Source organism: Berghia stephanieae, chromosome 5, assembly GCF_034508935.2.
Source record: "Berghia stephanieae isolate SIO BIC M18660-M18661 chromosome 5, UCSD_Bste_1.3, whole genome shotgun sequence".
Classification (NCBI taxonomy): Eukaryota; Metazoa; Mollusca; class Gastropoda; order Nudibranchia; family Aeolidiidae; genus Berghia; species Berghia stephanieae.
Genome location: NC_088364.1, coordinates 2525333 through 2542753, shown reverse-complemented (window position 1 = coordinate 2542753; position 17421 = coordinate 2525333). Strand labels below are relative to the sequence as shown.

General features: G+C 37.6%; 1 protein-coding gene across 1 annotated transcript in view; it reads right to left on the bottom strand.

The window, feature by feature from the left end:
- Positions 1-2868: 2868 nt before the first annotated feature.
- Positions 2869-17421, bottom strand: part of LOC144972239 (uncharacterized) — a 318601-nt gene continuing 304048 nt past the window's right edge. Inside the window, exons 112-115 of the mRNA XM_078913282.1 lie at positions 13625-13717; positions 12541-12640; positions 10112-10249; positions 2869-3340 (exon numbers count right to left, since the gene is read on the bottom strand). Of these exons, the coding sequence (XP_078769408.1) occupies positions 3020-3340; positions 10112-10249; positions 12541-12640; positions 13625-13717 (652 nt within the window). The 3' untranslated portion in view covers positions 2869-3019. The remainder of the gene's footprint in view (positions 3341-10111; positions 10250-12540; positions 12641-13624; positions 13718-17421) is intronic.

Genomic DNA, 17421 nt, shown 5'->3' with positions numbered 1-17421 from the left:
CCTTCAATTCAATGTTGCAGGGCATTAGCTATCCATCTTCTGTTTCTTTTCCATCAACTAAATGAGTAATCTAAACTCATGCCTTTTATGTCTAGGTCAAATTTCTTACCTTATGGTCTCGTTTGAATAGATTTGGTTTTTATAGTTATTGATGCACACTTTAAATCATTTATTTATTTAATTCTTAATTCATTAATTCATTTATCTATTGAATTCTTATTCTTATTTATTTACTTACAATCCAGTACGGATTCCTGAAACTCATTTGAATGTCCCTTATTATTCTTTGATGTCATTCCATTCCTTCATCATACTCATTTTTACCCCGATCACGGTTTCCTGGAAATAATTTCACCCATCCAGCATTTTAAAAATTATATTATTTGAAGGATTTTTAAAAATGTGACCTATGATTAGAAGATTTCCTGTGACATTGACGATTACGTATGTGTGTATCTATCTACATGTGTATGTATACATTATGATACACACGAAGACACACATACACACCATAATTGATACCTCTCTGCTCATTCTTATCATTTCCCCATTCATTCTAATTTCAATACCACGTGCCATGATTTGCTAATGCTTGGCTACAACAGGAAATGAATGTTGTAAAACAGCAACCCCCCCCCCCCCCCACAAACTTCTTGTAACATGATATTATGTATAAATTTATCTCCCTCAACTTTGGCAATGAAGTAAATAAATAATACAGTTCCTTTTATTCATCCCCAAGCGGAGATTTGTCTTAGGGTCTATCATATGGGAAGACTGGAATAGCCCAGCTCATTGCTGCAAATTGGTCTTTTGTTTGTTTGTTTGTTTTTTGCTTTAGGTCTCTTCCAACACAATTGAGGTTATATGAGAGACCGCTGAAACAAAAAAAACAAGCAATCTAACAAAGATAGTACAAATGTAAATCAAAACCATAACCTAAAGATATCATAAGCTAAATTATAAATAACCAAGAACAAACAGACAGAAGATTTACAGAAAAAAAATATCCCCTGTCAAAAATACAATCACAAACCAAAGAAGCAGGATAGGCTAGTAAAGAGTCTATGGAGAGGTGGCTTGTTGAAGGCTACATAACGTGGGTGAACATTGGAACTAGGAGAGGTGGCTTGTTGAAGGCTACATAACGTGGGTGAACATTCGAACTAGGTATCTTTCGGGTTAGAGGCTAAGACAGCCTGAGGAAACCGTGCTGGAGTGTAATCTATTTATTTAATGCTATTTCTTTACTTACGTCTTTTATGTATGTATTGATTGGTTGGTTCACCTTAAAGATGACATGTTTGATTGTCATATAGACTCCCAATCATGTCTTATCTCCAATGTCAATGTGTGAATTCCGTTGTGTCAAGAGTAGCCATGCAGTCATAGAGGACTGTAGTGTGTATAGGGTGGAAACATAAGGCAGGCCATCACAACAACAACAACAACAACTACAACAATATTGGCATTTCATCATTAAGTACTTTGGTCGTTTTTATAGGACATCATGGATATGACAACATAGAAATATGCCATGGGCCATTCATTTATCATTTATTTAATCATTTATTCTCGTCATAAATGTATTGATTTTTATGAAAACGTTTTGAGCACACAGGAATGTGGAGATAACAACAGAATGATAGATTATCATTAAATAGGCATTTATCATAACATTGATATAACAATGGTTGTACCAGGGAGAGGGGCAGGGGGAATGGAAGGAATGACAACAACATCAACGATGATCAATAACAACAGGAAAAGACCAACAAGAAGTGTCATCATAAGTTTGCACCATTTGTTGGTTGTACAAAATGAGTACTGGTGAATTGAGAGAAGAGAGGAAAGTCAACAAACAATTATAGATTTACAATTGGAAGTGGGGAAAAAAAAACACAATAGAAGTAGATACAACCAATGGCCTGACCATATCATGTCGCCTGTACAGAAATTCCCAATTGGTAAGGGCAGAGAATCCCCACCGAAAGGAAAATGATAAGATAGCAACAGTTCAAATTAATTTTTTTGAAAGGGACAAAAAAAAAAAAAACCCCAAATGATTAAACAATTGTCTCCCCTCCCACCCTAAAAGAATATAAGTATAGAAAAGAGAGATGGTTTATGATTGTGTTTGAACATTTCTCAATCCAGCACATATCTGACTTATATTTCAGAGGGAAGCTGGCCATAGAAAACCGAATCATCTTGTTCCATGCAAATCAAAAGCCCAAAGTCAATCCTCTCTATTCCATACCGTCACAGCTTCAGTACTGAAGACAGACACAGCGTGTGGTGTGGTGTGGGATAGTGTTAGGTTATGGATCTGTATCACCATCATTGTCACATTACATTGGAAGGGGGGATAGAACAAAGGGGGAAACGAGGGGACAGGCAAAGTTTGACCATCCTCATTTCCCACCATGAGATAGAGAGACTTTAAGTCAGTGACCAATGCAAGGCTGGTTGATTCTTATAACAATTGACACATCATGAAATAGAATAGAATCTTCTATACATAACAATCACAAAATGGCTTGGGGTTGGGGGTAACGTTAACAGAGATATATTAATTTACTTTTTTATGTAATTTGTATACCGTATGTCCACACCATATTATATAAAACAATATAAATCAATTCATACAGTTTGCATCATCATCATAATAAAACTAATAATGATAACAACAACAATAATGATAATAATAATAACAACAACAACAACAACAACAACAATAATAATAATAATAATAATAATAATAATAATAATAATAATAATAATAATAATAATAATAACAACAATAATAATAACAATAATAATGATGTCCCTACCACAGTATACAACATATGATCAATTATTTACATCTTTGAATTATTTGATTAAAACAGAAAAACCAAATAGGCGTAGGTTTGTATTTTTGTTTCTCATTTATAATATAATGAGATTGAATTGTCAACATTTGGTCACCATGGTAACAGAAAAAAAAAAGATGGAACATGTCACAATTTTGCTCTTCTTAAAGCCTTGTATTTTCCCCTGTCTCTAGGTCATTTTTGGGGGCCGCAGCCATTTCAGCGGCCAGTGTGATATTACTGACATAACGCGGCCTTGGTTGGGACTCCACAGGCTCATTCTCATCCTCTGTGACAACAAATTGTGGATTGGAGAAGATGTATGGGGATTCTTTCTTGCCATTGGAAGGAGCGTCATAAGATGGAGGCCTCTCAGACGACACACTACTGCTGGCAGAGTAAGACTTGTCCTCTATGGAGGAAGAATAGGTCACTGTGCCTTCCTCAAACGAATCCGTTTGCTCTTGGGCAAAACTGACAAAAACCTGAAGAGGAAATGGAAAAAAAACATAAATATTTACTGGCCTAGGAACAGGAATGTACACTCAGTCTTTTCCAAGACAAATGCAAAAATTCATGTTTAGCCATACACAGAGACGCCAAATTCAAATTTGACTCACAGGAATTTCAGACACCACCAGGAGGAATTTCAATGCCGAAAGAGGAATTTCTACAAACAGGGGAATTGGGATGGTATTTGACATTGTGTTTATATAGTCTATAATTCTAAATTAATAACTGATTAGAACTATATGATAAGTAAACGCAATGTCAAATATCATCCCATCCAAAGCCCCTTTATTTCAAATGAAGTAACGCTCCAAAATCTAATGGTGGTAGTTGTTGTAGTAGAAGTGGTAGTGATGATGATACATGGGTAGTGGTGGTAGTAGAAGTGGTAATGATGATGATACATGGGTAGTGGTGGTAGTAGTATTGGTAGTGATGATGATACATGGGTAATGGTGGTAGTAGTATTGGTAATGATGATGATACATGGGTAGTGGTGGTAGTAGAAGTGGTAATGATGATGATACAGCAACATTTACATCACGAGGAGAGTGACAAACAGTAACATGTACATCCATGAGGAGAGTGACAAACAGCAACATTTACATCACGAGGAGAGCGACAAACAGTAACATGTACATCCATGAGGAGAGTGACAAACAGTAACATGTACATCCATGAGGAGAGAGTGACAAACAGCAACATGTACATCCATGAGAAGAGAGTGACAAACAGGAATATGTACATCCACGAGGAGAGTGACAAACAGTAACATGTACATCCATGAGGAGAGAGTGACAAACAGTAACATGTACATCCACGAGGAGAGAGTAACAAACAGTAACATGCACATCCATAGGAGAGTGACAAACAGCAACATGTACATCCATGAGGAGAGTGACAAACAGCAACATGTACATCCATAGGAGAGTGACAAACAGCAACATGTACATCCATGAGGAGAGTGACAAACAGCAACATGTACATCCATGAGGAGAGTGACAAACAGCAACATGTACATCCATAGGAGAGTGACAAACAGCAACATGTACATCCACGAGGAGAGTGACAAACAGTAACATGTACATCCACGAGGAGAGTGACAAACAGTAACATGTACATCCATGAGGAGAGAGTGACAAACAGCAACATGTACATCCATGAGGAGAGAGTGACAAACAGGAATATGTACATCCACGAGGAGAGTGACAAACAGTAACATGTACATCCACGAGGAGAGAGTGACAAACAGTAACATGTACATCCATAGGAGAGTGACAAACAGTAACATGTACATCCATGAGGAGAGTGACAAACAGCAACATGTACATCCATAGGAGAGTGACAAACAGCAACATGTACATCCATAGGAGAGTGACAAACAGCAACATGTACATCCATAGGAGAGTGACAAACAGCAACATGTACATCCACGAGGTGAGTGACAAACAGTAACATGTACATCCACGAGGAGAGAGTGACAAACAGTAACATGTACATCCATAGGAGAGTGACAAACAGTAACATGTACATCCATGAGGAGAGTGACAAACAGCAACATGTACATCCATGAGGAGAGTGACAAACAGTAACATGTACATCCATGAGGAGAATGAAACAAAACACAGGGAGTGAACACATGTACATCCATGAGAGGGGAGTGACAAACAGCAACATGTACATCCAGAGGAGAGTGACAAACAGTCAACATGTACATCCATGAGGAGAGAGTGACAAACAGTAACATGTACATCCATGAGGAGAGTGACAAACAGTAACATGTACATCCATGAGGAGAGAGTGACAAACAGTAACATGTACATCCACGAGGAGAGTGACAAACAGTAACATGAGATGACAACCACTGAGGAGAGTGACAAACAGCAACATGTACATCCATGAGGAGAGTGAAACAAACAAGTCAACATGTACATCCATAGGAGAGTGACAAACAGCAACATGTACATCCATGAGGAGAGTGACAAACAGCAACATGTACATCCAATGCAGAGAGAGTGACAAAAGACAACAGTACATCCATGAGGAGAGTGACAAACAGCAACATGTATCAGAGGAGTGCAACGACATGTATCAGAGGAGAGTGACAAACAGCAACATGTACATCCATGAGGAGAGTGACAAACAGCAACATGTACATCCACGAGGAGAGTGACAAACAGCAACATGTACATCCATAGGAGAGTGACAAACAGCAACATGTACATCCACGAGGAGAGTGACAAACAGTAACATGTACATCCACGAGGAGAGTGGCAAACAGTAACATGTACATCCATGAGGAGAGATGACAAACAGCAACATGTACATCCATGAGGAGAGAGTGACAAACAGAACATGTACATCCACGAGGAGAGTGACAAAACAGTAACATGTACATCCATGAGGAGAGGAGTGACAAACAGTAACATGTACATCCACGAGGAGTGACAACAGATGATAGGGTGACAAACAGTAACATGTACATCCATGAGGAGAGTGACAAACAGCAACATGTACATCCACGAGGAGAGTGACAACAGTAACATGTACATCCATGAGGAGAGTGACAAACAGTCAACATGTACATCCATGAGGAGAGTGACAAACAGTAACATGTACATCCATGAGGAGAGTGACAAACAGCAACATGTACATCCATGAGGAGAGTGACAAACAGTAACATGTACATCCACGAGGAGAGTGACAAACAGTAACATGTACATCCATGAGGAGAGAGTGACAAACAGCAACATGTACATCCATGAGGAGAGTGACAAACAGCAACATGTACATCCATGAGGAGAGTGACAAACAGCAACATGTACATCCATGAGGAGAGTGACAAACAGAACATGTACATCCAGAGGGAGAGTGACAAACAGTAACATGTACATCCATGAGGAGAGTGACAAACAGCAACATGTACATCCATGAGGAGAGTGACAAACAGCAACATGTACATCCATAGGAGAGTGACAAACAGCAACATGTACATCCATAGGAGAGTGACAAACAGCAACATGTACATCCACGAGGAGAGTGACAAACAGAACATGTACATCCATAGGAGAGAGTGACAAACAGCAACATGTACATCCATGAGGAGAGTGACAAACAGAACATGTACATCCATGAGGAGAGTGACAAACAGCAACATGTACATCCATAGGAGAGTGACAAACAGCAACATGTACATCCATAGGAGAGTGACAAACAGAAACATGTACATCCATGAGGAGAGTGACAAACAGCAACATGTACATTCACGAGGAGAGTGACAAACAGCAACATGTACATCCATGAGGAGAGAGTGACAAACAGTAACATGTACATCCACGAGGAGAGTGACAAACAGAACATGTACATCCATGAGGAGAGTGACAAACAGTAACATGTACATCCATGAGGAGGAGTGACAAACAGTAACATGTACATCCATGAGGAGAGTGACAAACAGCAACATGTACATCCATGAGGAGAGTGACAAACAGCAACATGTACATCCATGAGGAGAGTGACAAACAGCAACATGTACATCCATAGGAGAGTGACAAACAGCAACATGTACATCCATAGGAGAGTGACAAACAGCAACATGTACATCCACGAGGAGAGTGACAAACAGTAACATGTACATCCATAGGAGAGTGACAAACAGTAACATGTACATCCATGAGGAGAGTGACAAACAGTAACATGTACATCCATGAGGAGAGTGACAAGACAAATGAGCACATGTACATCCATGAGGAGAGTGGACGAACACGGGTAACATGTACATCCATGAGGAGAGTGACAACAGTAACATGTACATCCATGAGGAGAGTGACAAACAGAACATGTACATCCATGAGGAGAGTGACAAACAGTAACATGTACATCCATGAGGAGAGTGACAAACAGCAACATGTACATCCATGAGGAGAGTGACAAACAGCAACATGTACATCCAAGGAGAGTGACAAAACAGAACATGTACATCCATAGGAGAGTGACAAACGTAAAATGTACATCCATGAGGAGAGTGACAAACAGTAACATGTACATCCATGAGGAGAGTGACAACAGTAACATGTACATCCATGAGGAGAGTGACGAACAGAACATGTACATCCATGAGGAGATTGACAAACAGTAACATGTACATCCATGAGGAGAGTGACTAACAGTAACATGTACATCCATGAGGAGAGAGTGACAAACAGCAACATGTACATCCATGAGGAGAGTGAATTGTCTTTCTTAAACTGCCAAAATCTTGAGTTTCCAAATTCTGATTGTACTGAAAACTCCACTGAGTTCCAAAGGTGACGGAATATACCAGCTGACTCTGGTGCTTTATTGCAATCATGAAATCAAAAGTTGAGAAGAAAGGTAGAGATAACAAAGGACAGATGACAATTAAAATTCCATTTATCCTAATGAGATATTTTTCTTTACGGTCTGTCTTGAGAAAAGACGGTGATTACCAGATGTCAGCAACAATGAAGTGTTGCAAAGTGAGTTAATTTTTGTCCCTAAAATTTTCATTATTAATATGGAGCAAAATCCAATAAACATGCTCAAAGCGCTTTACAAGAGGTCCCTACCCAACAGCAACATTTAACATGCAGTAAGAAACAGGATGCTTGGTAGACAATATTACACAATGCTGTTAACAACCAGGTACTCATTTGAGTACAATGAAAGAATGTGAGTGAAGAGCCTTTTCCAGTGACCAAACTATGCAACGATTGGAACCAAGGACTGTCCAATCCGAAGGCGAGTGTGACACAAGACTACATAGCCACACAAGTCAAAGTGATACTAAGCTGCTAGAAATTATGGACTGTCAAAACGAATCAACAAGAAAAGGGATGTGACAGCTTAAAAAAAGAATAAATACCAAACAGGGAACGTTTAAGGCTCAAAACCATTCTTCAGTCAACAACACAAACATAAATACATTCCACTAAATTCCAGATTACCATTGTTATTTTGTTCTTTTTAGAAGCTGTTCTATTCATGTTTGTTTATGACTTTTGATGGCTGGTTGGGTTATTACTTCTAAATCTAAGAGAGACAAATGTGATTGTGAAAGTAGGAATTCAAACACAGGTCACTGGGATGGAAGTGTGGCATCACCAACCATCTTGCTGGCTTGACTGTACATGATGACTAGATGATGATGATGATGATAACACAATGATGATGATAACAATTACGATGATGATGATGTCCCTTGTAAAGCGCTTTGAGCACATTTAGAGTGCACTCTGGATACGTCGACGTTGCCTAAGTCGATTTTTACCCAAGTCGATTTTTTTTCTTGGTCCCTCCCCCTTCTTCCTATATAACATTAGTAATAAAAAAAAAACTCCACATAAGTCGATGTCGCTTAAGTCGATGTTCTTATCACTCATGACTACAATAAAATCACAAATAAACAAGTATTTCCATTGGTTAAAAAAATTTTTGGTTCTAATTCCAGGCCATCCTATGTAATGGCCCTCTTAATTAGTATCAATTTTATCAAGAAGAATTCAAGTCTACAACTACAACTACAATGGCAAACCTATCGCGGAAAAGGAAGATTCGATGCATTTGGAAAGTTTGGCATGCGACAGAAAATCATCGCATAGGAAATTGGCATACCAGCTATTTCTGTCTCGACGATTTACAAGAAGCATGACCTTGACCTAGAGGCTCCTACCCTTCCGCTTTTCGCGGAATAATTTCACTTAATTGGTATACATTCCACATTCAAAGCAAAAATTCCGCTTTCCACCTTTCCCATCGAGGAAAAAAAATCTCTAGTGAAAAAAAGTGAGCTATGGCTTATTTCGTTAGCATCTCCTATGGTCAATCAACACACATTGTGAATGATTAATCCCTTCAAAGTGTGTGCTGCTGATGTCGGATAATATTATATGTTTGGGAGGGGGGTTGACCGAAGTATTATTATTATTGTGACTCCAATTCGTGAGGTCTATGACCTTGGTAATATTATATGTTGGCTCCAATCGGTAATAATATTGAGTAAGGTCAGCTTCTTTCCCCATTTAATTTTAGCCCTGTGTACGTGTTTGTGTGTGTGTGTGTACCGGCACGCGCGTTTGTATAATTAGGTGTGTGCCGGGGGGGCCTGACAAGGTTAAATCCATCCATTCAATACTTTGTTCTCAGACGGCCAGGACCTGTGTGTTCACTTTTATTATTTGACCCCATTCTTAGTCTTTACACAATCTGTACATTTTTACACATTTTATATTTTTAATCATTTGAGTACTTTTGGATTGTCTATTACATTATCTGCTGCAAAGCATGTCATAGTCAATAACAGTAAGTTGATTCCGCTTTTTTATGTCAAATTCCGATTTTTGTATTCTGATTCCTCTTTGGGGCTATTGGGGGTAGGAGCCTCTCATGACCACTACAGAGACCGCGCGATATGAAGGGACATACTTATTCTAGATTGGTTTGCTTTGTTCAAATGCGTTTTTGCTCATTTGGTTACACTCCGGTTAAGTTGATTTTCGGATAAGTCGATTTTTTTCTCGGTTCCCCTGGGCATCGTCTTATCCGGAGTCCACTGTAGTGGATATTGCGTTATATAAAGCTCAATTTAAAAAAATAAATTATGATGGTGATGACGACGATGATGACAACATAATGGTAATGATGATACGGATGATGATGATATGATAATAATGCTGATAACGATAACAACAATGATAATGGTGCTAGAAATCCATAAGAAAACTGACCGAGTCCAATGTGGTCTGCGATAGGGAATAATATTCCAGCATGTCCTCTGCCTGAGCTCTCTGTAGAACTGCAAGGATGTCAGACAAGGTTCCACACGTACTGGGAATCATCACCTCTATGCTACTGTGGTGCTTGCTCTGGGAGATAGACACACATTCATCAACAATCCTTACAGCTGTGTAGTGTAACTGTGTGTGTGTGTGTGGGAGGGTTTACATAGGGACAGCATTTCACAACCAATTAGAGAGCAGGCACTAGTGTAAGATAACGATGTCAAAAGGTCTGTATCAATCAATCATTGGCAGACAAAGCGTAGCAGAAATAGAAAAAAGATCCCTAAAAGCTCAGACTGTCTCGAAGATCACGATGGAAACATTTCATCATTGACTCTATGCTTGAACTAACTCTTAACAATGAAAAAGGAAAAAATAACAGTAAGTATTGAATTGTATGTAAGCTTCAAGCAGTAATCCCAAGTGTCTTGACGTTTTGTATAACAGCTTGGGGAGGCAATTGCTTAGCAGTGGAAAGGAACTAAATACATTCAAATATTTAAAAAATCCATTTAACGCTATATAAATGATGTTGACAATGTAGATCTTTAAAATGAGGAATTTTGTACGAGTAAAATAACTAAAGTATTAAATGACCAGCATCATCCACTAAGACCATCAATTATTATGTCAGGAAGGAGTGGTCGCCCTTTCTCTATTTCAACAAAAACAGAGAGACATTGAAAATTTTTCTGCCGTCCAGCATTAGGCCTTATAACAACAAGCAATAATCATTTTATATTATTTTTAAAATTTCTTTTAACCTCAGGAATGGGAGACACCCAATGTTTGTCGTCACTTTGCCAGTTTAGATTTATCTTCGTCTTTTCAATACGACAATAAACAGGAAAAGGGATATTGGCCTTTAAAAAAAAGACAAAAAAAAAAAAAGACAAAAAAAAATAAAATAATTATAACACGTCTGTACAAAACATTTCTTTTTGGGATGCAATAAAGTATCATTACTATTATTATTATTATTATGTTATTATTATTATGTTATTATTATTATTATGTCATTATTATTATTATGTTATTATTATTAATACTATTTTTATTATTATTATTATTTATTATTATTTATTATTATTATTATGTTATTATTATTAATACTTATTATTATTATTATTATTATTATTATTATTATTATTATGTTATTATTATTAATACTATTATTATTATTATTATTATTATTATTATTATCATTATCATTATCATCATCATCATCATTAACGGGCTGCATGTCTCTTCCTACCCAGTGTGGTGTCCGGGATCCCTCAACAATTCAGATTGGTGTCAAGCAGGGATACTTGCTCTCACCATTCCTGCTCATCCTTGCCAGTGATTGGCTAATGAAGGAAACCTCCAAAGGGTGAAGAAATGGGATACAGTGGACCCCCTGGACACAGTTGGACGATCTGGATTTTGCAGATGATCTGGCTCTTCTGTCTCTCAACCAGGACCAGATGCAAGCAAAAACCACAATTATAAACAGCCTCTCGGAATCAATTGGTCTAAGAATTCACCCTGCAAAGTCAAAGGTCTTGAGGATAGGTACGCGTCAAAGGGAGCAGATCAAAGTAAAAGATCAGGAACTTGAAGATATAGACACTCTGCTATCTCGGGAATATAATTGACAAGGATGGAGGCACGGAAGCAGAGGTGAAAGCACGGAGAGGAAAGGCACAGGCTGCATTCACATCCTTGAACAGAGTTTGGAGAACTAAAGATATCTCCCCCTCGACTAAAGCTAAGACTTTTCAACTCAAACGTAAAGTCTGTCCTACTGCATGGATGTGAAACTTGGAAAGCATCACAGGCATGTATAAGGAGGGTACAGATTTTCGTAAACAGGTGCATGCGTAAGCTACTCAGAATAAAATGGATGGATAGAATAAAAAATGAAGAAGTATGGAAAAGAACACAGCAGAAACCAGTGGGAGAGGAAATAGGAAGAAGACGATGGAGGTGGATTGGACACACGCTCAGAAAGAATGACTCCACTATAACAAAGAAAGTATTGGACTGGAACCCTCAGGGCAGAAGATCAAGGGGAAGGCCACGGGGAACATGGAGAAGAATTAAAGAAGGTGATATACAGAGAAAAGATAAGACATTGAATGGGATAAAAAAAAGTTAGCCCAGGATAGAGAAGGATGGAAACTGTCTGTGGCCTATACCCTGAGCAGGGTGAAAAAGGCAATGATGATGATGATGATGTCTCTTCCTGGTGTTTCCTATGGATAAATGGTGTGTAAATGTAATCTTTAACATAGAATTGAAAAAACAACTAGGAAGAGTTCAATTGTTCCAAGTCCCCAGCCCATCCTAAAGAGACCTCCAGAAACAAACCAGAGCAAAGTAAAACCACTCACCCTAACAATGGATCCAGGGAATTGGTTGAGGAAGAAATGGCTGACGGATCCCAAATTGTCTTTCTGTGAGTGAACTAAGGCTGTGTAGCCATCGCCAAACCTGAAGGAGGGTGGGGATAGGGGGTAGGGATGGATACCAAGAATTAGTCAAATTATCTTAGTCATGGAGAGGTTTCCCTATCCTGTACCAACAACTTTTCTCCCTGTCATTGTCCATTATATGTCAGGAAAATGTTGAAGCTTGAAGCTTGAAGGAAAAAATAATGATATGTATTGAATTGTAAGTTTCAATTTATTAGACGAAAACAGATACTGTAGACGTTTCGGGTTTCCCCTTTGCCAACAAAACATGAATAAATGGCTAAGGAGGAATGAGATGACTTTTGGTTTACTCCCCATTCACACAAATCTCATTTGTCCTTTCTGATTTATTCATCATATTTTATTGATAAAGGGGAAACCCAAAACATCCACAGTATCTGTCTTCGTCTAATAAATTGAAGCTTACAATTCAATACTTATTGTTATTATATGTAACGCATTACCGTTTTTGGCTACAGGATAAAGTAGGGTTTTGAGCCCAAACCATTCTGTGTTTAGTATTTTGTTCTACTTGAAGCTGTTTTTATTCATCTTTGGACAAGAAACAAATGAGATACATGAGAATATCTTGTTGACACAAAGTGTTGAGTGTGTCAATCCAAGCTGCTACAAACTGTACATGGTCCAAACTAGTCAACAAAAATGACTAAAACACCACAGCAAAAATAACTCAATATGGTTGATACAGAAAGTTTCAGGATCATTTCGCTTCTTCAGCCAACTAAAACAAATAAAATGCTAAATCTTGATGTAGAATAAATAAATCTCCTCTCTCGCTTTTTCTATCTCTTCCTTTGTCTGCTTCTCTCTCCCTCCAACCCCTCTTTTCTCTCCCCCTCCCCTCTCTATACACCCACCTCTCTCTCTCTCTCTCTCTGAGTAAGAACTGACATGAATTTCTCTGTTCCATTTGCTCCATACAAACACAGGAGTAAAACAGAGAACCAGCATTCCAATTCCGACAGTAAAACTGTAAACTTACTTGTGTTTCAAGTGCTGTGGACTTCCGAGACATTTGATCTGTCCATTGACCATGATGGCAATTCTAGAACACAGGGCGTCACACTCATCCATACTGGAAGCAAAACATGTCAGGATATAGTTAGATGCTGATCAAGTTTACAATGTGTCACTGTTCATTTCTATACGACACGAATACAAACAACGCTGCTTGAAACTGGGAAAAATAGATTACAATAGAGTCACGTGGAAAGGATGCATCCAAAGAAAGAAGATAATAATAATAATAATAATAATAATAATAATAATAATAATAATAATAATAATGCTGAAAACTTATATAGCGCTATAACTCCGAGACACCAGATGTTGATTTATCGGTTTTACACTTTGTTAACAAGACGAGACTCAAAACCAATGAAGATGACAGAATGGCGTTTTAAGGTTTAAAATATGTGGTCTATTTGTGGTCTATTGGTGTACATTCATGGTTTATTGGTGTACATTGTTTCTATGGTTACATTGTGGTCTATCGGTAATTTTGTCGTTGTGTACATTGTGCTGTTGGTACATGTGCATGGTGTACATTTGTGTCTATTGGTGTACATTTGTGGTCTGTTGGTGTACATTTGTGGTCTATTGGTGTACATTTGGTCTATTGGTGTACATTTGGTCTATTGTGTACATTTGTGGTCTATTGGTGTACATTTGTGGTCTATTCGTGTACATTTGTTTGGTAATTCGTGCTTGGTGTACATTTGTGGTCTGTGGTGTACATTTGTGGTCTATTGGTGTACATTTGTGGTCTGTTGGTGTACATTTGTGGTCTATTGGTGTACATTTGTGGTCTATTGGTGTACATTTGTGGTTTATTGGTGTACATTTGTGGTCTATTGGTGTACATTTGTGGTCTATTGGTGTACATTTGTGGTTTATTGGTGTACATTTGTGGTTTATTGGTGTACATTTGTGGTCTATTGGTGTACATTTGTGTTTATTTCATTGTTCTATTGGTGTACATTCTTGGTTTATTGGTGTATTTTGGTTTATTTGCATGTGTCTATTGGTGTACATTTGTGGTCTATTGGTGTACATTTGGTTTTGTGGTTTATTGCTATGGTCTTGTTTATTGGTTGTTACATTCATGGTTTATTGGTGTACATTTGTTGTCTATTGGTGTACATTTGTGGTCTATTCGTGTACATTTGTGGTCTATTGGTGTACATTTGTGGTCTGTTGGTGTACATTTGTGGTCTATTGGTGTACATTTGTGGTCTATTGGTGTACATTTGTTGGTCTATTGGTTGTACTTTGTGGTCTATTGGTGTACATTTGTGGTTTGTTTGGTGTACATTGTTGTGTTTATTGGTGTACATTTGTGGTCTATTGGTGTACATTTGTGGTTTATTCATGGTCTATTGGTGTACATTCATGGTTTATTGGTGTACATTCGTGGTCTATTTGTGTACATTCATGGTCTATTGGTGTACATTTGTGGTCTGTTGGTGTACATTTGTGGTCTATTGGTGTACATTTGTGGTCTATTGGTGTACATTTGTGGTTTATTGGTGTACATTTGTGGTCTATTGGTGTACATTTGTGGTTTATTCATGGTCTATTGGTGTACATTCATGGTTTATAGGTGTACATTTGTGGTCTATTGGTGTACATTTGTGGTCTATTGGTGTACATTTGTGGTTTATTCATGGTCTATTGGTGTACATTCATGGTTTATTGGTGTACATTTGTGGTCTATTGGTGTACATTTGTGGTCTATTGGTGTACATTTGTGGTCTATTGGTGTACATTTGTGGTCTATTGGTGTACATTTGTGGTCTATTGGTGTACATTTGTGGTCTATTGGTGTACATTTGTGGTCTATTGGTGTACATTTGTGGTCTATTGGTGTACATTTGTGGTTTGTTGGTGTACATTTGTGGTTTATTGGTGTACATTTGTGGTCTATTGGTGTACATTTGTGGTTTATTCATGGTCTATTGGTGTACATTCATGGTTTATTGGTGTACATTTGTGGTTTATTCATGGTCTATTTGTGTACATTCATGGTCTATTGGTGTACATTTGGTGGTCTATTGGTGTACATTTGTGGTCTATTGGTGTACATTCATGGTCTATTTGTGTACATTCATGGTCTATTGGTGTACATTCATGGTTTATTGGTGTACATTTGTGGTCTATTGGTGTACATTCATGGTCTATTGGTGTACATTTGTGGTCTATTGGTGTACATTCGTGGTCTATTCATGGTCTATTGGTGTACATTCGTGGTCTATTCGTGTAGATTCATGGTCTATTCGTGTAGATTCAGTGTTGAAGAAACATTTCATGTGGATACAATAGATACACTGTATCACTGTCACATCCAATAATATCAAGTGTATACAACAATGGATGCATATCTTTTGTACAGGAATAGATTACAGTTTGTCCTCAATGTTATCAAAACTAGCAACACAGGACTGAGTAGCTATAGATCCTGCCCTTTTCAAATGCTATTCCTATATATTCAGCAGACTTACGTATGGGATGTCAGAACCACAGACTGTCCATTCCGATTGGCCTGGCCTATACATTTCCACACCTGACGACGAGTAGCTGCATCCATTCCTGTTGTAGGCTCATCCTGGGTGAAGATTGACAGGGTGAAATAGTTATATAGTGTCAAGTGTCACACATTGTAGACACGATGCAAATACAAATAGTTATATAGTGTCAAGTGTTACACATTGTAGACACGATGCAAATACAAATAGTTATATAGTGTCAAGTGTTACACATTGTAGACACGATGCAAATACAAATAGTTATATAGTGTCAAGTGTTACACATTGTAGACACGATGCAAATACAAATAGTTATATAGTGTCAAGTGTTACACATTGTAGACACGATGCAAATACAAATAGTTATATTGTGTCAAGTGTTACACATTGTAGACACGATGCAAATACAAATAATTCTATCTTAATAGAAAAGAGTCTTTTGTGACTTGTTCAAAAAGTCAAACTACTTTACAATCTAAAAGTTAAGCATATGTGACAACACAAGATATGTAAAAACACAGTATCTGTAAATACAAAGTATCTGGAAGAACACGGCCATATGTAAATACACAGTATCTGTAAATACACAGTATCTGGAATAACACAGCCAAATGTAAATACACAGTATCTGGAATAACACGGCCATATGTAAATACACAGTATCTGGAATAACACAGCCATATGTAAATACACAGTACCCGGAATAACACAACCATATGTCAATAGACAGTATCTGTAAATACAAAGTATCTGTAAAAAGAAGGCCATATGTAAATACACAGTATCTGTAAATACACAGTATCTGGAATAACACAGCCATATGTAAATACACAGTATCTGGAATAACACAGCCATATGTAAATACACAGTATCTGGAATAACAGCCATATGTAAATACACAGTATCTGTAAATACACAGTATCTGGAATAACACAGCCATGTGTAAATATACAGTATCTGGAATAACACAGCCATGTGTAAATATACAGTATCTGTAAATACAAAGTATCTGGAATAACACAGCCATATGTAAATACACAGTATCTGGAATAACACAGCCATATGTAAATACACAGTATCTGGAATAACACAGCCATATGTAAATACACAGTATCTGGAATAACACAGCCATATGTAAATAGACAGTATCTGTAATAACACAGCCATATGTAAATACACAGTTTCTGGAATAACACAGCCATATGTAAATAGACAGTATCTGGAATAACACAGCTATATGTAAATACACAGTATC